This window comes from Pestalotiopsis fici (genome assembly GCF_000516985.1).
Source record: "Pestalotiopsis fici W106-1 unplaced genomic scaffold PFICI_Scf_1, whole genome shotgun sequence".
Lineage (NCBI taxonomy): Eukaryota > Fungi > Ascomycota > Sordariomycetes > Amphisphaeriales > Sporocadaceae > Pestalotiopsis > Pestalotiopsis fici.
The window spans coordinates 1,351,972-1,372,064 of NW_006917091.1; the positions used below are offsets into that span (position 1 = coordinate 1,351,972).

General features: G+C 51.4%; 9 protein-coding genes across 9 annotated transcripts; 4 read left to right on the top strand and 5 right to left on the bottom strand.

Annotated features, from left to right (window-relative positions):
- Positions 1-801: 801 nt before the first annotated feature.
- PFICI_00426 (uncharacterized protein) lies at positions 802-1,638 on the top strand (the record flags this gene model as incomplete). Its single annotated transcript, XM_007829007.1, has 1 exon — positions 802-1,638. One exon carries the CDS (start codon positions 802-804, stop codon positions 1,636-1,638), a length of 837 nt encoding a protein of 278 aa, XP_007827198.1.
- A 452-nt stretch (positions 1,639-2,090) lies between these two features.
- PFICI_00427 (uncharacterized protein) lies at positions 2,091-2,939 on the bottom strand (the record flags this gene model as incomplete). Its single annotated transcript, XM_007829008.1, has 3 exons — positions 2,091-2,369; positions 2,440-2,732; positions 2,825-2,939. The coding sequence occupies 3 exons, from the start codon at positions 2,937-2,939 to the stop codon at positions 2,091-2,093; spliced, it is 687 nt and encodes a 228-aa protein (XP_007827199.1).
- Positions 2,940-3,717: 778 nt separating this feature from the next.
- Positions 3,718-4,935, top strand: PFICI_00428 (uncharacterized protein; the record flags this gene model as incomplete). The annotated part of the gene is made up of 1 exon (XM_007829009.1): positions 3,718-4,935. One exon carries the CDS (start codon positions 3,718-3,720, stop codon positions 4,933-4,935), a length of 1,218 nt encoding a protein of 405 aa, XP_007827200.1.
- Positions 4,936-4,983: 48 nt separating this feature from the next.
- PFICI_00429 (uncharacterized protein) lies at positions 4,984-6,085 on the bottom strand (the record flags this gene model as incomplete). The annotated part of the gene is made up of 2 exons (XM_007829010.1): positions 4,984-5,740; positions 5,799-6,085. 2 exons carry the CDS (start codon positions 6,083-6,085, stop codon positions 4,984-4,986), a joined length of 1,044 nt encoding a protein of 347 aa, XP_007827201.1.
- Positions 6,086-7,206: 1,121 nt separating this feature from the next.
- PFICI_00430 (uncharacterized protein) lies at positions 7,207-8,786 on the top strand (the record flags this gene model as incomplete). The annotated part of the gene is made up of 2 exons (XM_007829011.1): positions 7,207-7,581; positions 7,635-8,786. The coding sequence occupies 2 exons, from the start codon at positions 7,207-7,209 to the stop codon at positions 8,784-8,786; spliced, it is 1,527 nt and encodes a 508-aa protein (XP_007827202.1).
- Positions 8,787-9,992: 1,206 nt separating this feature from the next.
- PFICI_00431 (uncharacterized protein) lies at positions 9,993-11,558 on the bottom strand (the record flags this gene model as incomplete). Its single annotated transcript, XM_007829012.1, has 1 exon — positions 9,993-11,558. The coding sequence occupies one exon, from the start codon at positions 11,556-11,558 to the stop codon at positions 9,993-9,995; it is 1,566 nt and encodes a 521-aa protein (XP_007827203.1).
- A 630-nt stretch (positions 11,559-12,188) lies between these two features.
- Positions 12,189-13,154, bottom strand: PFICI_00432 (uncharacterized protein; the record flags this gene model as incomplete). Its single annotated transcript, XM_007829013.1, has 1 exon — positions 12,189-13,154. One exon carries the CDS (start codon positions 13,152-13,154, stop codon positions 12,189-12,191), a length of 966 nt encoding a protein of 321 aa, XP_007827204.1.
- A 4,075-nt stretch (positions 13,155-17,229) lies between these two features.
- PFICI_00433 (Mannan polymerase complex subunit mnn9) lies at positions 17,230-18,366 on the top strand (the record flags this gene model as incomplete). The annotated part of the gene is made up of 2 exons (XM_007829014.1): positions 17,230-18,294; positions 18,346-18,366. The coding sequence occupies 2 exons, from the start codon at positions 17,230-17,232 to the stop codon at positions 18,364-18,366; spliced, it is 1,086 nt and encodes a 361-aa protein (XP_007827205.1).
- An 855-nt stretch (positions 18,367-19,221) lies between these two features.
- On the bottom strand, positions 19,222-19,989 carry PFICI_00434 (uncharacterized protein; the record flags this gene model as incomplete). Its single annotated transcript, XM_007829015.1, has 2 exons — positions 19,222-19,547; positions 19,803-19,989. 2 exons carry the CDS (start codon positions 19,987-19,989, stop codon positions 19,222-19,224), a joined length of 513 nt encoding a protein of 170 aa, XP_007827206.1.
- Between the last annotated feature and the right edge of the window lie 104 nt (positions 19,990-20,093).

The following is a 20,093-nucleotide window of genomic DNA, read 5'->3' on the forward strand; positions in this document are numbered from 1 at the left end:
ACATAACGCCTCGGCTCGGTCATGGCCCAAAGGGTGCGAACAAAGAAGACGGATGGGGACAAAGAAGCCGCGCATCGCCAACAAGAAATGACCGCCACCCTACAAGAAGAGACATGACCACACTTCGAGTCCGTTCTGCCGCATCTGTCTGTCTTCTTCTGGAGGTCTCACAAAGTCTAGTTGCTGAATATCATCTCTGTTGTCTCTCGTCTCTATAGAATCTCAAGTGCTTCTTCCTCTTTCATCTGTCCATCTCTCTTATATTCATACCATTCTTTCCCTTCTTGACACTGTAACAGTCCTTATCATTCGAGAACCTCTCGCTCACTCGGGCATCGCCATTTTCTTACTTTTTGTTCAGTCAGGACACAGCCAGATTCGTGTAGGCGAGTCTCTCTCTCTACGAGACGCAGAATCATCGCGGACTGTATAGAGCCTTCCGCCCAAATCAGTCACGCCGATTCACTACCGAACACTTTTCTGCCGTCGTACATTATAAATACAGATTGCCCACTCACACGACAAAATCACTTTTCATTCTGATTTGCCAAACTCATTCGCTTCCCTTTTATTTTACGCGCAAAACGTCTCATATCCGCCGGATCCGGGACACGCCCGCGCACACAAACTAAGCAAACCACACTCACTTTGAGACAAAGAAAAAACACCAACAATCTTCACCAGACGCAACACTCGTATCAGAGATTCGCGCCTAAACCAAAGAAGAGGATCTATTGAAGGCACTTGAGAGAAGTCGTTTTTTATTTGAGCAAGAAAAGAAGGAAAATAAGGAACAAAAAAATGTCATTCAATCAACACCACGGACATCGTCCATCCCTCACAGCCGGAGAGCCAATCGAGAATCAAATAGCGACGAGCCCAATCGACACCGATTTCTCAGTACCGACAACGCCCGTCGACTCGGTCTTTTCTCATTCCTCGGTTTCCTCCTCATCGTCCTCGCCAATGGATATTTCCTTTACAGACTCGTTTCCCCGGGAATGCTCAACAAGCAGCAATGGCAACGACAGTATGGCAACGCCTACGAACCCTATAGTCAGCCCTACTGCCGCCTGCTTCAACACGCAACCCGTCATCGCGACTCTACAAAATTCTTGCTCCTCTTCCTCTGCCCTACCCATACCCGGCCCGACCCATCTCGCACAGCCAAGCCAGACCTTTTCCGCCCACCGCCTCTCCTCATTACACGACCAACCACTGAGCGGCCACAGCAGCAGTATAAAGAAACAAAACCCAGCCTTTGCCAAAAAGCTCCAAGAAATGGCCCTACCGCTGGCCCCTCTAGTCCAGCTCACCACGGGCCTCGTGCACCCCAGCTTCCCCTCGACGCTGCTCCGGTTCTGGCTCCTGACCGACGCCGAGCTCGAGGGTCTCGCGCACTTTTACCACCAGCGCACGCCCTGCCGCTGGACTTTTCACTACCCCTGTCCCGTGGCCTGGGAGACGGGTCTCGCCCTCGAGGAGAAGCGTCGGCGCATTGGCAAATTCATCGGGCTCCGGGGCTGCGAGACTCCCGTCCGTGTCCGCTCCGAGGATGAGATTATGGAGGAGGCTCGGCGCGCCCGCGAAAGGGAGGATGAGGATGAGGTCTGGAGGCGGAAATTGCATTGGTATTAAGAGAGGGCGAGAAATAGACCTGCGGAAGATCGAAATGTAACGTCATGTTGAATGAAATTCGGACATGGGGAAAAGAGGCAAGGCTTTTGAGGAGTATCGGAAGTTGGTATCGTGCCCTTTTCCCACCTTGGCGTTGCTGCTATCATTTTGATAGTACTTGAATCTCTGCATTTAGCGTATAATTGAGACTGTTGTTTTGCAGCTCCTTAAGCGAACACACGCATGATCTAGAATAGGGAAGACGGTATATTTGACAGAAAAGCAATAATTGAATTTTGGGTAATCAGCTGCAGCGCCCCAAAAGGCCATGTCCTCAAGTCAAACGCCGGACACCATATTTAATGCCATCCATACCTACACGTTTCCGAGGAGGGTAACGTGTTATGTTGAACCTCCGCTCCACGATCAATTATACATGGACCAGCCCTCGGTCAGGATACCCGTGGCTATCCTTATTTCTTGGCTTGCTTCTTCTTCTTGGAACCTCCAGGAGTGCTGGGTGCGCTGGTATCGACGAGGACGGCATCGTCGTCGGTCTTTGCAGCCTCCTCCTCATTCAGTTCCTTCTCAAAGTCCTGGCGGATGACTTCGCGGCGCTTCTCCCACCACTCCTTCTCCGAATCTGCCGTACCCTGGATCTCCTCTATCCTCTCGCGCAGCGCTGCATTCGCGGCCATTTCGTTGGCAGATTGGAAGATGACATTGCCCCATCCGGGTTGAAGCGCGTTGGCCTAGTATGGGCGTTAGTGCATAGCTCTTGACATACTGTACCACGACACCAGTGCGATTGCTGAAACTCACCTCCATGACAACCTCTCTCAATTCCTCCTCAATCTCCTTCTCTGCTCGCTGAAACCTCTGGTTCAGGTCCTCTCCCACGCTGCCGCGCTGAAGCAACACGTTGAGGGCCTGCTTAGCCTGTCGGATCTGGATGATGCGGCCAATGTCGGCGACGGCGCGGCGGAGGAGAGCGGCGCGGATGACACTATCAGGCACCTTTGTCTTCTCGCCGGTGGCGGCAATCTCAAGGAGGGAGGAGTAGACTTGTCTCTGCAAGTGAGGCCCGAACCATGGCTCCAGGTTGGCGAGTTGTGCTGCAAGATGGGAAAGTTGGTCAGTCAGAAACTCTTTTCGCTGGGGCAGGGCGCCACTGCAATGACGCAAAGTAGGGGCAACGACAACATACCAGCTTTCCTCTTGCGGTAAATAGTCGAAAAGGTGAACAGCATGCCAGCCAGTACAGAGATATAGCCAAAGGGGAGCGCGAGACTCCACCAGTCTATGTCCAGGAAGTCCAACATCTTAACGGATTACGTAGGTATGTGTCGATGTATGGCGAAGGTGAGGGCGTGGGCGACTAAGGTTGAGACAGTCCTCTGTTGTAGCAGAAGAATGATTATTGGAAAGTGGAAATACCACCAAAGTCAAAAGTCAACAGCTCGCCCGCCTCGTCCGTGTTCGTGTCGGCTGATGTTAAAATCGTGGCAGTCTTCGTGGTTGTGGTGGTGGTGGTGGGAGTGAGCTTGCGACTTCGTGGACTATTGAACCCTGGTATGATCTTGACAGTTTTCAAAAGTCAACCTACTCCCCAATGCTGCGATTTATTCATTGCACAGCTGCTAGGTCAAGAGCTTCGCTGTACCGAGCCACTAAAATGGTACGCTATGGGTCTCCCCTATGTGCGCTAGAAGGCGGCAGGGGTATTGCTGAGATGTGCAACTTAAAAAAAGCAGCCCAGGAAAAAGGTACGTACCTACCTGCTGCACATAGTAGGTCCCTTCCACATTCCATTGGATCTGATGCCTGTAACCCGGCTGCGGCTGCCAATTGATCCGGCAAAGCGCTTGACCGCCCAAATTTTCTCCCAAATTCTGCCACTTTTTCGCGGTTGCTTGTATCGATTGGAGATAGTGGGGAGCAAAGTGCTGTACCAAGCAGTAGAAAGCTTCAGCATTTTTGAAGCATCGCCAAGTTTTTTTTTTCTATAAGCCTTTTTACTACTGAATTACTCTTTATTTTCCTCATCGCACCGCACGAACTACAAGACCTCATCACTGGCGCATACAGACAACCTTCGCCATGTCTGAAACAAAGCCGCAGTTCCTGCGCTTTACGGGCCATAAGAACTTTGCTCAGCGCCTCGTCCTTTCGACCCTTACCGGACGACCCGTTCACATTTCCAAAATCCGTACAACTTCGCCTACGAATCCTGGTCTCGCACCTCACGAAGTCTCCTTTCTTCGCCTCCTCGAAGCCATCACCAATGGCTCGTCTATGCAGATCTCATACACGGGTACAACGATAACATATCATCCCGGTCTTATTACTGGTGCAGCTCCTGGTGTGGGCGCCGTCGGCGATGCTGGCGACATGATCGAGCACAACCTCCCCGCTACATGTACGCGCGGAGTCACATATTTCCTCATGGCTCTCTGCCAGCTGGCACCATTCTCGAAAGCCCACATGAACGTGCGATTTACCGGCCCTGGCGTCATTACATCCGCTACAGAGACTGGCGATCTTTCAGTTGACTCGTTTCGGACCGCCATCCTCCCTCTCTACAACCTCTTTGGCATTCCGGCAATACGGATAGAGCTTAGGGTATTGCAAAGGGCGTGTGCAGGACCCAAGGGCGTAGGCGGCGCCGGCATTGTTGAGCTTAGATTCGCAAGTCAGGTGCGGCTGCCGAAAACATTACATCTAAACAGAAATTCCGGCAGGATACGGAGGATACGTGGTGTAGCCTACGCGACGGGTGTTTCGGCTAGCAACAATGCGCGCATGATTCATTCCGCCAGAGAAGTGCTTAACCCATTTGTTGCAGACATACACGTGGCGGCGCAGTATGATCAGGCACCACTTGTGGCCACGGGCGACAAGACGAAGAGGAGGATGGGCATTGGTTTTGGAATCAGTCTGGTGGCAGAGTCAAGCTCAAACGGCGTACTATACTCTGCTGACGTGGTTGCGCCAGCAGAGGGAGGAGTGGTGGCCGAAGACATTGGAAAACGATGCGCATACCAGCTCTTGGAGAGGATCGAGGTTGGAGGATGTGTAGATCTGGCGGCAGCACCCACAATCATGACGCTCATGGCCATGGGATCCGAAGATGTGGGCCGAGTCAGATTAGGCAGAGGTGTGATAGGGGCGGAGGAGACGATAAGACTTGCCCGAGATTTGAAAACATTCGGCGCAAGCAGCTGGGGTCTGCGTGATGTGGAAGACGACGACACGGGCGACATCATTATCTCGGTGAAGGGGACAGGTGTCGGCAATGTTGGCAGAAAGGTAGCATAGAAAGATACCCATATCATTTGTACAATGTTGACCTCATGCAAATTCCAATCATGTCCGTCTATTTGCGCCTGTTTGCGCGGCAGCTAATCGAGCTCTTCTCTGAGCCGCTAATGCTGCCAGAGTCGCATTATAACTCACGTTTTGCAACGTGTAAGCTGCGGCCGCCTCAGATGTGTTGCCGCGGTCAGTCCAGGCTCGTCGCAGTGCCGTTCGGACATGGAAATCGGCTAAAATGGCATTGCCAGACGCCAAAATATCGCGTAGACCCTCCTGATTACTATCCCTCTGCCGGAGCAGACTTGTTGTTTCTGCGCCGTCACTCCCGAATGTTTGCATTTCGATGCCATCCAGCTCATCAATATTAGGCCCTTCACGCAACACGCCTCTCTCCTCATGATCATGGTCCTGGTTTGGATTCGTCGCTGCAGCCGCAGCAGTTCCAGCGCTGCCTTCGGGCTGTCGTGGAGGATTCAGTATCTTCTTTATTCGGTCCTTTTCAAGATTGACCGACAACATCAAACACTGCAGACAAAGCACCACTAGATCGACTAGTAGTAGCGAAAACTTTGATGTGGGAGCCTTTTGCCCGACGAAATCGACGAGCACTCCGCCGTGTAAGTAGCCTCTTGATATCTCGCTTGCTTGCGGAAGCGACGTGACCAAATGTAAGAACATGCAGAATACATTAGGTCCGATAATGGCACCGATCGGATAATTGAAATATGGTATAATGGCGATTTCGAGTTTCACGCTGAGAAAGAGCCAATGCGGGATCCAGCGGATGAGAAGTCGGAAAAAGGAACAGCTAATGAGGGATGTGAGCGACATCATATCGGCAAGTCAACGCCCAAGAGATTACATACTCCATATAATACAGCACGCATAGTTCGGCATATATAAGGAGATCCAGGCTCGTCAAAAGGTGAATAAGGAAAGCGAGTTTCTTCGCCATGCCAGCCTTTTCCTTTTTAGATAGTTTCGGTCGCCGGCGTGGTGTGGTACCTGCGGCAGAACCGTTCTGCTGTTGCGATGGGGCGCCATTGTCGTCATCGTCGTCAACGGCAGCGGCAGCGATGTCTTCTTCCTCGCGGGGACGGGGGTTCGCATCAGGGTCGTCCGCCGGCGAGGTCGGGGTGGGATCATGGTTCATAGCTCCACCTCATTCGAACGTTTTGTTTGCGAAGCCACCGGAACGGATATGAGCTCACATGCTGCAGCGTGGGCAAGTTGCTAAGAAGGTTCGAATGCTCGTGGCGGGCCGTTGTTGTGGTGAAAAGAAAAAGGAGTGGCAAGCAGTCACAGGTGAAGCTGCAGGCGTTGGGGATGGGGATGGGATGACATTGGCGTCGAGCTGCAGCGTCGAGCGAGTAGTAGTGGATCTTTGCGGTTTAAGCAAGCATAACAACCACCAATGTTGTGTTGGATGCCAAGAGCTTTTTGGCACCGTCTGTCACAGGCAATAGGAGGAGCAGCAGCTTTCAGTCAGCAAGCAGCCTTTTGGGCTGAGTCGTGCCATCTGATGTAATCAACGACTTAGGTAATCAGGCGGAGAGTTATGGACAGATTACGACGGTTCAGAGCTCAGTTTGTAACAAAATGCTTTTGGGTTTAGCGCTAGCTACGCTTACGCCAATCCAGCCCACCCCATAGGTGCGCCCAGCTGGGACCAGCTGATGGCAATTGGGTTTTTGGGATTTTCCCCCACTAAAAAATCGAATCCAGCCAATCACAGATCACGCTATCCCCTAATAGCGTCACACTAAAAATCTCGATGCACCCAATCAGCGATTAGATCATATTGCAATATTATACTGCGCTATACCCTCTGCGCTGCACCCTTTGCGCTGCACCCACTGCGCTGCACTATAATTATAATGCACTGCGTAGGTGTGGGGAGTTGAAAGTGGTGTAAGTGCTAAATTGACTAGGGTGGCTATAGGCACTGATAAGACTGATAAAGGCATTTTGTTACAAACTGAGCTCTGAACCGTCGTAACAGATGCATAAAACTGAGTGTCGACACAGATATGCATGATATGCATAGAGTCAAATTTTATGTAAAAGGACCCCGCAATCGCATCAAATATCCCACTTCGAAATTTGGGCGACCCAAACCGGGGTGTGTACTCGAGTAAGTCGGAGCTGTGACTCAAAATATCATATCCCACCTCTGGCTGAACCACGACTTTCTGGGAACCAATTCAACCCAACAACACCTTTTTGGCGCTCGTCTGGCCTTAAGTTTTTGTGATTACGACAAAATCATCCAAAATGTCAGGCGATCTCACTTCCCAGGTGCTTAATGCCCTGGACAAGGCCGAGCCCATCCTCTCGACCGAGACCTTCCCAGGCGTCCCCTTTGCCGAGTTGAAGGCCGTTCTCGACAGACTTGGTTCGCGATCCATGGTCGAGTACAAGCAGCTGGAGCGAGAGGAGGCTACCCTGGAGCCCGAGGGACAGTCTATTGCCGACAATGGTAGCCACGAAGCTCGTGTCTTTGAGGCGCTGAGCAAGGCCATGAAGGCCCTGACAGTACAAGAGATTCAGGCCGCTGTCGGTGACAAGAACGTCGCCAAGTTCGGTCAAGGAAAGGCCATGCAGGCCAAGTGGATAGCAAAGGCAGAGGGCGGCAAGTTTGCTGCTGCTGTACGTTCTCCGTGTTATTGGGCAATTTTGGGCATTTACTAACGCTCGGCCAGGTCGATTCGATAAAAGACACTACCCGTGAACAGCTCCAAATCATCCAGAAGGAGCGCACTCTACCCGACGCCAAGGTCCTGGCCGACTTCAAGAAAAGAAAGCTGATCAAGACGCAAAAGGTCATTAGCTTCAGCATTACAAAGGGCCCAAAGTTCGCACTGGAGCTGGTCAAGGAGGAGACTGACCTTACCGAGGAGATGCTGGCCACGGGCTCGTGGAAGACGGCCACCTTCAAGCCTTACAACTTCAATGCCCTGGGAGCCGACCAGCACGCCGGAGCACTCCACCCTCTCATGAAGGTGCGACACGAGTTCCGAAACATCTTCTTCGAAATGGGATTCGAGGAGATGCCCACAGACCACTTTGTCGAATCCGGCTTCTGGAACTTCGACGCCCTCTTCGTCCCGCAACAACATCCTGCTAGAGATCTTCAGGACACTTTCTACATCTCAGACCCAAAGTTGGCGCACAAGCCACGGGCCGAGGACTCTGAGGACAAGAAGGACTATGACACATATTTCGAGAACATCAAGCAAGTGCACGAGAATGGAAAGTATGGTTCGATAGGCTACCGATACCCATGGGCCGAGGACGAGTCTCTGCGTCTGGTCCTCAGAACTCACACGACTGCCATTTCGACAGCCATGCTTCACAAGCTAGCGGACAAGCGCGGCCTCGATGGCAAGCCGCCGCCAGCACGATACTTCTCCATTGACCGTGTCTTCAGAAACGAGACTGTCGATGCCACCCATCTTGCCGAGTTCCACCAGGTCGAGGGTGTCATTGCAGACTACGATCTGACACTGGGTGGTCTTATGGAGTTCATGACGATCTTCTTCAAGAAGATGGGCATTGAGGACCTACGCTTCAAGCCTGCATACAACCCCTACACTGAGCCCAGTCTGGAAATCTTCTCTTTCCACAAGGGTCTCAACAAGCTGGTCGAGATTGGCAACAGTGGCATGTTCAGACCGGAAATGCTCGAGGCCATGGGCCTGCCCGGTGATATGAAGGTCTATGGTTGGGGATTGAGTTTGGAGCGGCCGACCATGATCAAGTACGGCATCTCCAACATTCGAGAGCTACTGGGACACAAGGTGGACCTGAACTTCATTGAGAGAAATCCGGCTGTGCGACTAGACAAGAGCTAGATAGAGCTTACGACTTGACATTTCTTGCAAATACACCCAAGACATGAATTTTGATCACCAAACCGTTGCAACTATAAGTTTGGCATTGCTCACGTGCTGGAATAATGCTATGCCTTTGTTAAGTCTTTCACCCAAGTTTTTGCACAAAAGATATCAAGCGTACAGCCCACGAGTCGGAACATTACAATGGCCACCCTCTAGACTTACATCCACGACTCATTTCTAAATGAGCACGGTCGACCCCAGTTTATGGAGAACCCGGAACCCATTCACGCCTAGATCCAGTCGTCCACGACCAACGTATTTGCCTCACTTTCGACTTACTCGGGAACAACAAGCCTTTTGAAAATTTTCTTTTCCTTCTTTTTCCTATAGAAAACGTAATAACATGGTTGTTTCTCAACAAGCAAAGCAGCAAGCCTTGCCTGGTTGATTCCCTCCATCAAATCAACCTTGCCTACGGCGCCCGGTTAGCTCAATCGGTAGAGCGTGAGACTCTTAATCTCAAGGCTGCGGGTTCGACCCCCGCATTGGGCTCAATTCCCGATGCATCTCAGTTACTGAGATATTTCGCCTTTCTTTTTTTCAGAAGTGTTCTTTTTTTGTTCATGTCTCTTTTCGGTTGTTTGTGGTGTTGATGCTCATGTCGGGTGTTTATTCATGTTTTGGTAAGCATTCTGTGACTATATTACCGTTACCATGCTTTATAAATCGGTCGTGTTTAATGCTTAGACAAATATCAGGAGCTTATGCTAAAGATTAAATTTTGATTATTTTTCAGTGTCATTGGCAGGCCTGCATTATTTGTATATCCATCTTTTCAACTGTTCAAAAATCATCTAATACCCGTCGATTGATAACACGTTGGGATTCGATAAAGATCTATATCCAATTGGAATAAAATTGTGAGCCACTTGAAAACTTTGAGTTTTGCCATAGGTATGAACAGTAGGCGAAAAAGATTTTATTGAAAAGAATGTAAATTCTACCGGCAATGCCTGTACGGTTGTACGCTTATTTGGACATGGACTGATTGGTACCGTATAATACACCCTAACCGAAACGCCCCCTAATACAAAACTCAACACACCATTTTGCTCCTTCGACGCTGGTACCACGGGGTAAACTTGTTACCGAGAATGATCCTGCATCCTGGTACCTCGACCATTCGCTTGCATTCGGCGTATGTTCTCATTCCCATGCTCTTCAAGACCGCCTCCGCCGCCTAGCAATGTTGCTAATGACAATATGTGGCATTCTCGACCCATTCGTGGGCACGCTGTCCTCGCATGCCGTGTTCGTGGTTTCCATGCTGTCGACGACGTCGGCGTGCGGCGTGGTATGCGTCGATATGTGGACGCTTGTTGTGGTTGCTGTGGTTGATGGAGTCGACAATGATGGCTCGGTACTTACCACCGTCGGCGATACCGGGGAAGTCGAAAACTTCAGCCTTGTGGTGATAGGGTAGGTAGAAGGGCTGTGAGAATCAAACGCCTGGCCTGGCTCTGGAGTATTGGGAATCTGCGTAATTTGACTAGTTGTTTCTGTTGTTACCGAGGTTGATGAGGATGGATAGGTAGACCAATCCGAGCTCCATATATTGACAATTTGAATAGTGGGCTTAGCTGAGTGCGACATGGAAACCGACGAGCGTTCTGTCGTATTCACCAGAGACGAAACAGCGTTTGAGAAAGAAGAAACCGTTGGTATGGTCGTGGGGTCGGGATCGAGTTGCTGAGGATAACGTGAGGCTGGAGACTGCCCGGTTGAGAAACTTTTAGTAATTGCAGTCTCAACAACGTTTGTGCCTGTGACGGTTGTGAATAGTGTAGTCACCGCGCTTGTAGTCGTCGTTACCCCGGACTCGTCTTCATCACCAGAAGACTCTTCCTCGCTCGGTGTTGGGCTCATAATGTACGATACAGGACTCTGATACACTTCCGGCCCAACAGAGTTGACCTTGACGGCAGTGAGTGTGACATACTCCGTTACATATTCAAATTGAGCAACCGGTAGAGGGCGATTGCCGTTGCCTTCCGGTGGAGACGGCTTCGCTGTACTGGCAGGTAGTTGCTGAGCAATCTGATCCTCTGGGAACGAATCAACAGGCTGGAAGTGATCTGCCCCTGATCCAGAGCTGCCTTGAGGGTACTCTGGCAGAAACCCTGTAGCTTGTGGTCGACGTGCCAGGTTGTCCGTTACCGTCGCGGTCTGGGTAGTAAAGACGGTGTGGTGGTGGTGTTCTGTCTCCGTCACAGTGGTAGTAGCGTCCTGGCAAAGCAAAGGAGCAGAACTCTGGGTGTCCAAAGTATTTTCCGGCAGTGAGATCGGAGAGGCTGATAATGATGATACGTGAGAAGTCGAAGTGATGTTGTTTGCTATGCCGTATGATACGCCAACCGTACCGGGAGACGTGTTATCGCTGCAGGGGACAGTCGCAGTCGATGTTGCCGTCACAATTTGGATCTGAGCGGTGTTTATAGAAAGGAGAAGCAACCCGTTCCAGACACCAAACGATCGTCCCCGCCGCGTGGCTATCGTGGGAGTAGCAACAGACTGTTGGTTTGGAAACTGCCTCCTCCATAGCTGTGCTTGGGACTCTGCAATGTCATGACTGAAAAGCACAGGATGGTCAACAGCCTCGGCAATTTGTTGTCTCTGAAGAGGAGCTTGATGATCTTCAGTACCAACAGTGACTACCGAAGCAGCAGATGATATGATGGACAATAGGGTTAATGCGCATATTGCGCAGCTATAAGATTGGAATTTCATTACGCGGCCAGAGACTGATGTTATGATTCTGACTGCAATTCGACAATGGAATGATCAACAATAATCGCATCGAAACGACTTTGGGATTCAGCATTGCACTTATACGACGCCTTAACTAGGCGTGCCCGCAGGCAACACTGTTCATGATTTTCCTACCTGTATGTCCGTCCGACAGAGCAACACAGCATTGGAGATCTACTCCAGAGGGATGCTAGTCTTGAGACTATTTGGCCCAGCCACTTGAATAGGGAGGATAGGACATTGGCAAGACGTTGACTTCTTCTCCCTGCATTACCCGGCTACCTGGTTTCCGGTTGTTGAATGTTGCTTATTACTGAGACACATCAAAAGGAAGCACCACAAAATCTCACATCCCTTGAACAAAAATCAATAGATTCGCTGTACAGTCTCCTTGGATCTGCCCCAAGTCCATGATGCTAAAATAATGCAAATGCAGCAGGGTATCGTGCAGCTGTGACAAACAAACGCCTCCTTGTCCCTTAGTAAAATCAAATGCAGTTGTGATAAGCGCCCATCAGTCCCTTCGAATGCTCAGGACCATGGCCAGGATGTCGGCACGTGCGAGCAACCTGCGCTTGTTCACGGATCAAAAGTGCCCGGCCACTTGTTTTAATCCTCCCAAATCGTTTCCAGGTCGAGGTCGCCTCTCCTTTCAGCTCCGCATACACTCCATCGCTTTCGCTTGTCCCTGGTCCCTAATCCCAACGTCCGGCCACGGCTAGGAACATCCAGGCTCGTCTTTCCCTTGGAATCGCCCAAAGAGTCTTCTCCATCTCCATCAGAAGCTTCGGCGGCTGCCCTTAGTTTCGCGATGCGCTCATCTTCCAGCGCTGCCTCCTCGGCGTCTGGGGAGTCTGGAATCGTTTCCAAACTAGAGATACTGGGACTTCGAGACCTGATTGACGTTGGTGTAGATGGAATAGACGAAGAATAGCTGGAGGGAAAGCTATAACCACCAGACATGGAATCGTACCGATAGATGGGAGAACTTGCGACAGATGACGGCGTGGATGGCAGAGACATGTTGGGCGGTTGGGATAACATGGGCGCAGGCAAAACGTTGCGAAGCGGGGAAGCTGTACGCCGATGTCCTATAGCGGCGCCCTCATGCTGCAACTTCTCCGACCCGTCGAGGACCGAAGATCGAATAGGCGAAGTTGGGGGAAAGGCTTCGTCAACAGGCTTCTTGCGTTGCCTGACGCGATTTGGAGATCCCGAGGGACTCGAGGGGCGGAGGAGAGGCGAGGACAAGGCGCGATTGGCAACATCAAAGCCAGGCATGGATTTAGTGCGAGACATGCTCGGAAGGGTGAGACTGGCAGTCGACTTGGATCGTGTATGTGTGCCAGAAAGAGGTGATGTAGTCCTGGGTCTGTATGGTAGAGTCAGGGCCGGTGGATGAGACCACGATGGCGAGCTCGGAGAGGTCGGCTCAGTAGACCGCCTCACTGTCGGGGGCTTGCGGTTGAAGTCAAGATCGTTGGTAGAGATAGCCCGAGGTTGCTGCAGTCGTAATGTGGGCAGAGGAGCCGACTGGAAGCTCTCCAGGCTCTCGGTCTCGGGAACAGGCTCCATACTGGCAGAGCCCGTAAAGACGCCAGACGAATGGGCTTGTAGGGTGACCATGTAATGTATCGTCAGAATTTCATAAGCGGCGCGCCGGCCCCGATCGCCCCAAAGATTATTCGTTTGCACCGGCGACTACCGGGAAGTACGTAGTCAAGATGCGTGGAGTGGTGTTGAAGCCAGGCCTAGGCGTGGTAGGCGGGGCAGGACTGGACTGGACAGGTCTGGCCCGTATTGCTACCCTAAAGGCGCCCTTTTTCGTTCTTTGAAAATATTCGCAACTGGGAGACCAAAAATTGATGCAGGTCCCAAAACTTATTGGTCTGAAACCGGTGCGCGCAGGATGACGAAGGTTCGATTCGGGTTTTTTGAGTTTTGGTGGCAGTTGAGTACTCTGCACTATTGGATCCCCTCCAGCGGCCACGGAAGCGTATTGCTACCGAGGTGCATCCATGGACGACGGTGGAAGCGCGGCGTGAACTGCGACTACCAAAAGCTAGAGAAGTGACGACAAGAACTTGTAGGGCGATCGAACGAATCACAGACAGGCCAGTCGATCTATGTTGCTGTTGTTGTCAGGAATGTTTTAGGCTGGTAGGGAAATTGGTAAAGAGGAAGTCGAAAGGGGGGGTGGAAAAGAAGCCTTGGTTGTTTTTGTTGTTGATTGATTCGCCCAGATTTATTATATTGGGCGATGGGATGGGCCGTAGGTAGGTAATGTACGACGGATGGGCTGGAGCTGAGAGGGGCTCTCAAGGGCCTGGGAGAGGCGGTTCGGGGTCCTTATTAGCGGGCTGTTTTTTATGCGCCTCAACTGGCCGCTTGACTCGAGGAGGCGGCTCAAGTGCCAGTAGTGCAGCCAGTTACCATATGAGCGGATGCCAGGATTGATGCTCATTGCTCAGCGGTGCCCATGCCCACCGTTCAGTGCTGGGGGAGGCGCATTGGCGGTCCTTGTCTCCGTTCCAGTCTCCAGTCACCAAAGACCCATGGGCCCATAATTGAACCCCAGGGCATGAGAGTGGACCATGCGTATCCGCTGATCGATTCCATAGACCCGCTGGGACTCTTCAATGCAGACGGCAGATGCATTATGCTTGGTATTACATGTCGTAGACGGACACGGAGAGAGGCAGGCAGGATTATTAGATTCCTGGGTTTGCATCATCTGTACCGCATATTCAGGGGTCCATTCATCCTCATCTCTAAATGTGTACAAGGCCTACTGAGATGCTCAGGTCAAACCCCTATACACGGATCCCCGTCCCTGGACGCTGAGAATGTCCAAAATACATATCCCCCTACTGTTCGTCTTGGCTATTTATTGTCATGTGCCCTGGGGTCGAAATTGCCATCTGTCAAAGTGGCGCAGATCGTATAGGCGGAATTAAGACGGTGAAAAGTCGCGCAGACTCCAGAGCCGATCAAGTCAGGATCAGACTACCTACGTGCTAGTATCAGTATACTACTACTAATAATTCATCTTACATTAGGAACTCTACACTAGACGGGCCCTAGAGCCCATGGAATACTGGGGGACCGGGTCGAGCCGGCGGCAAGCAAATTGAGCAGTTGAGTTGGCAGCAATCTACTGCTTCATCTACATTAAAGGTATGCAGCTAGGTAGCCGGCCGGAAAAAGCGTTGCGAAGCGGTGGCACAGCCGTTTCGTTACATACAGACACATGCATCAGCAGAAACCTCTCAGGTCGTGCATGCTTCACTTTGCGCTCCTCCCTCCCGCCTTTCTTGACAATCTGACAGTTTTGTGAACATGCTAAATGATATAGAACAGAAAACCCCTCACTCACATAGGCAGGCAAAAGTACAGGAAACACCTTACAAAACAGGCATTTGTTCAGCCATCATATTTAAGCGGTCGCGGGTCCCCCTGACTCGAGTTCAAAGAGCGCGTGCCATAGCTAGCGGCTTAGGAACGGCGACGACTCTCCGACATTCCCGTGGTTCCAGGATCTGTACTTAGCAAGTCGCAAAGCATCTAAAACATTTGGCAAACTCTTGGTATCGGCCGGTCGCTACCATGGAATACAAAAGGTAGATGACTATCAGGTCGCCCAGACCTTGGGGTAACCTCTTTTCGTTTCCATGCGTGCCAGTTGCAGGCAAAGGTAAGGTAGCAGCGGATGTAATGTGCGCAACTGCGGAGCGGCCGTCAGGTGAATCATCTCTGAATCAACCATACCCAACCAATGTGTTTCCTCTTGGGGAACTTGAAAAAGACGAACCAACCAGCGCGTTACCATCTTCAGAAAAGAGTGTCTTGAGACTTGAACTTCGTGATACACGACATGGTTCATGAACGATTCAGGGACCCCGTCCCAATTGTCTGTTCTCACCTCGAATCACTTCAGGAAACACTCCGGATCTCGACGTGCAGCGCCCCGCCCCCGTCCGCGTCCGTGCGATAGCCTACCTACATATCGTTATACTGCGTCCACATGCAGATGCGATGCAGAATTTTTTTTTCTCCCACTCCTTCTTTCATGGGGACAATAGTTTGCTCGTGGGTGGCCCTGGTGATCCCAAAGAGCTAGCAACCCCTTCCCCCCTCCTGGCGATTGCATCATACGAGGGGACAGGTTCGACAACAGCGTATACATAGCAGAAGAGTGGACGATCCTCTACCGTTTACGCACAAGTCATGTTGCGCAAATGTATGGTCAACGGCTACCGTACAATCCCTTGTGCTTCCTTCGTGCAGCCCAAATCTATGCGATCTACTTAGCACTCGCTAATGCTTTGGACAACGTGTTCTACTGTCTGCACTACCTCGACAGTAAAATGCGATCATGCCAATTCGGGTGCTCATCTTCATTCAAGGGAGGAGCCCGATGGGAGAACGCCCAAGGGAGGATAGGAGAAGTGGGCTTGCCCTGCCTTGGAAACTTGCCTGTCTAGTGGTCTCCAAAAAATGATTGACATGAATGAAGCAAAATGTCTGATAAACAAACAGAAAATAGCACGTCGATCTTATCGATGCGGAATACTTACCAAGCCCCTACTACTCATTATCACAGCGAACAAACACAGTTTGCAGGGAGTATTGAAATGGCAATTGGATGCAGGTTTTGCCATATCTACTGGTAACAACAAGCTCAAGTTTTGCAACGGAAAGCGACAAGAGGGCAATTGACCAACCCCCTCGCCAGAATAGCACGATAATCTTGCAGCCAGTTTTGTTGAAAATATGCATCCTCCGGCGGACAGCTGTAGATAAGCACCGTTCTCACATGTGTCCTGCGCCAATACGAGAAGGGGAGACTACTATTTCGAGTGGAGGTGCGAGAGCTTATTTGAAGTTGAAATACGAGGAGAGACGGACTGTGGTGGGATGATGTCGCTTTTCCGGGGCGATAAGATGTTGCTTCATGCTGCTGACTTGCTGGATCGGTGATGCTGTAGGCCACGTCTTATCAATGTCCAAGAGTAAGAAAAGGAATGATGGCTATGCTTCTTCCCTTGTGACAGAAGGAGAAGAAAAACCATCGACTTTTTATCTGGCCTCGCAAGTGGTTTAAGGTTCACAATAAGATCATCTTAGGTTTCAGGCTTGGCAAGGGGATCAAAAAACGGGCCTTGACTGCTTATGCGAGGCCGCTAAGCCTCTTTGGGCCTGATACCCAGTCAGCCTCAAGCTGCTAGCTGCACGCTCATTGCTCAACCATCTCCCGTCCAGGGATTATTTTCCAAGGTGTCATCTCGACTCGGGGGCCTTGCTGCTGGCTGTCAACCTCTACATACCTACCTCTAGGTCCGTCATCCATCCCGCTCATACCGACGACATACCCTTTGACGCCCGCCCCGAATCTCTCTCCGAGCCGCGCCCTACCTGCGAAGACATCATCTGCTGGTTTTGTTGCACGCAACTCGTTCCAAAAAGGCTGCCCAGGCACAACCTGTCCTCTTGCAGGGAGCACAATTATCAAACGAGTGGACCCCTTTATTTCCCAATGGCCGGCACTCAATCGTGAACCGCCCTTTCTCCTGCGCAGCATCAATTCTTCGAAATCGATTTCCGTCTGTTCTCTCCACGGACTGCCTAAGTGAGCAGCACAAGAGACATCATGGCGCGCCCTTTGGGGCCGGTTCGTATGCGGAGGACGAACTACTTGACTTTATTCATCGGCGCCGTCCTCTGCCTCTTCATCATCTACTTTCTATCCGCCTCGGGCTCGAGCTCGCACTCCAACACACATAAGCATCGCCCAGCAAAGCCTGCGCCCAAGTCGACTGTGCAGCACATCCGGCGCGACGTGCAGCGTTTCAATCTCAACCACATCACCATCACCAGCGACCCTGCCGCGAATCGCGAGCATGTGCTCATCCTTACGCCAATGGCTCGCTTCTACGATGAGTACTGGGAGAACCTCTTGAAGCTCAACTACCCTCACGAGCTCATCACCCTGGGCTTTATACTGCCCAAAAACAAGGAGGGAAATGCTGCTACATCGGCTCTGCAGGCTGCCATCACCAAGACCCAGAAGGGCCCCGCCAAGGATCGATTCCGAAGGGTCATCATCGAGCGACAAGACTTTGACCCCCCACTGGCATCACAGGACGAAGCAGAGAGGCACAAGCTACAAAATCAAAAAGAACGTCGCGCCTCCATGTCACGGGCGCGCAATTCGCTTCTCTTCACCACGCTCGGCCCAGACACGTCGTGGGTGCTCTGGCTCGATTCTGACATTATTGAGACGCCGCATTCCCTGATCCAGGATCTTGCAGCCCACGATAAGCCGGTCATTGTTCCGAACTGCTTCCAGAGGTTTACCGATGACAGCGGAAACCAGGCCGAAAGAGCATACGACTTTAACAGCTGGCAAGACAGTGTCACGGCTCAGGAGCTTGGGGCCAAGATGGGCAATGATGAGCTTCTGCTCGAAGGCTACGCAGAGCTGCCAACGTACCGAACTTTGATGGCATATATGGAATTGGAAAACAAAAATGATGTTCGCGCAGAGGTTGACTTGGATGGAGTTGGAGGAACGGCCTTGATGGTCAGAGCAGAGGTTCATCGCGATGGAGCAATGTTCCCGCCATTCCCATTCTACCATCTCATTGAGACGGAGGGTTTTGCCAAGATGGCCAAGCGGTTGGGATATCAGTCAACAGGTCTGCCGAATTACAAGGTAAGGCAGACTATCCTAATTGCAGGCATCTCATGCTAACTCATTAAACAGGTGTACCATTACAACGAGTAGAGGGATCAGTGGCTCGATACTAGTCAGTCTTCACTCTGGCTTCGGCGGGGCATCCCCCCGTCATGATTTCATACGACATTCGCGACATTACAAGCTTTGAATATGCACGTCCGATATGAGAGACGACATTGTCCGACCCATCATTATCATCATCAGGAACAGTCACGGTGCTAAGGAATAAGGGCAAAATGGGCACCTGTCTGCTTTCCTGCAGCATCAAACCTGTAGGCTGGGCATGACAGAGGAGCGCGGGATTCGGCGCGGAGCATTGTATGATTATAAGATAAAAACATAAGGCCGCATAGACAGGTGTTTCTTCGTGGGCCACCGCACGGGTTTCGCGGTTGCAATCGAATTGATTTTTTTTTTCCGCCATGAAATATGATGGTCAAGTCTGACTTGTGCGGGAGAATCTTCCAAAAGTGATGGTAGTATATGTTGAAAATGTCACATTTTCTTTGCTGAAGATTGATATCAACATTTTCATGACTTTAGTATCCCTATTATGGAGTAAAAGCCGATACTCCCTGCCATTAGAACCGCCCTGGACATATATATCTTTACCACATTCGCGCCAAGGAAAACATTTTCAATAAACGCAACCCACACGGGCGGCTTTTGCTATGCAATTTCGGCCACTCTTTGAGCACGGTCCGTTCAGCACGATCAGATCCTAATCTGACCTCTGCCCGCACATCCACCATACCATACGTCTTTAGCCGTTACTCGGTCCACAGTTGGAGAGCTCAGGCCTTTTCATATTCTCACACTCTTTTGCTCCCTTTTCCCCTCTGGAAGGGGAAGAGGGGAAACAGATTCGCTTGATACAAAGAAGAAGAATAAAAAGGCCCAAGCTCACGGACCATCATACCGACCATCGGGATCCTGAACCCAAAACTCAACGAGCCGACGGGCGCCGACGCGGTCGCCGGCGCGGACGAGGGCGGCCACGTCGACGTTGAGGGGCGAGTCGGTCTCGGGGTACGACAGCAGGACGCGGACGGCGCGCACGCACTCGAGCACGCTGTAGGCCGGGGTCCAGGCGTCCTTGAGCAGGTCCAGGCACACCTCGCCCGTCCGCAGCGCCACGTTGGCGTGCACCACGGGCGTGGCAAAGGTGATGGCGGGAGGCGCCAGCGGGTACGTGGCGGGGATCTGGATTTGTAGGAGCCAGCGGCCTTCTGTTTGTGCGTGGAAAAGAAGAGGTCATCATGTCAGCCTGAACCCTTCCAAAATCATGGAAGACTAAATCATTATTTGCCGTTTGTTACAGTCTCACTTCATGGCAAGGCCCATGGCATTTTATCTTTTCTTTCCCGATTTCGTCCCCCCCCCCGGAGCATGTGGAATCAGACCTCATTCATGAAGCCTGGGGAGTCGTGGACGATAAAATGAAACAGAAATACAGAAAAGAAAAAGGGAGGGAAAAGACCAACCATCATAGCCGTTACCGATTCCCCGGCCATTAATTACAGCCTCCCAGTGGAGGAGCTCTTCCTCGATGACGGGCCCGAGCCGCTCAATGCCCGACTCGGACGGCGCCTCCTTCTCCCACGCCGCGAGCTCGCGCAAGAGGCGCTTGCTGGCGCTGCGCGAGCTGGATCCCGACGATACCGTGGACATGGCTGCCTTGAGATTTTGAACTTATTTGGCTGTGGGTGTTGGGGACTTTTTCGATCTTGCTTCAAGGTCTCGTCCCCCTTTTTTTCTTTTTCTCTCCCTTTTAT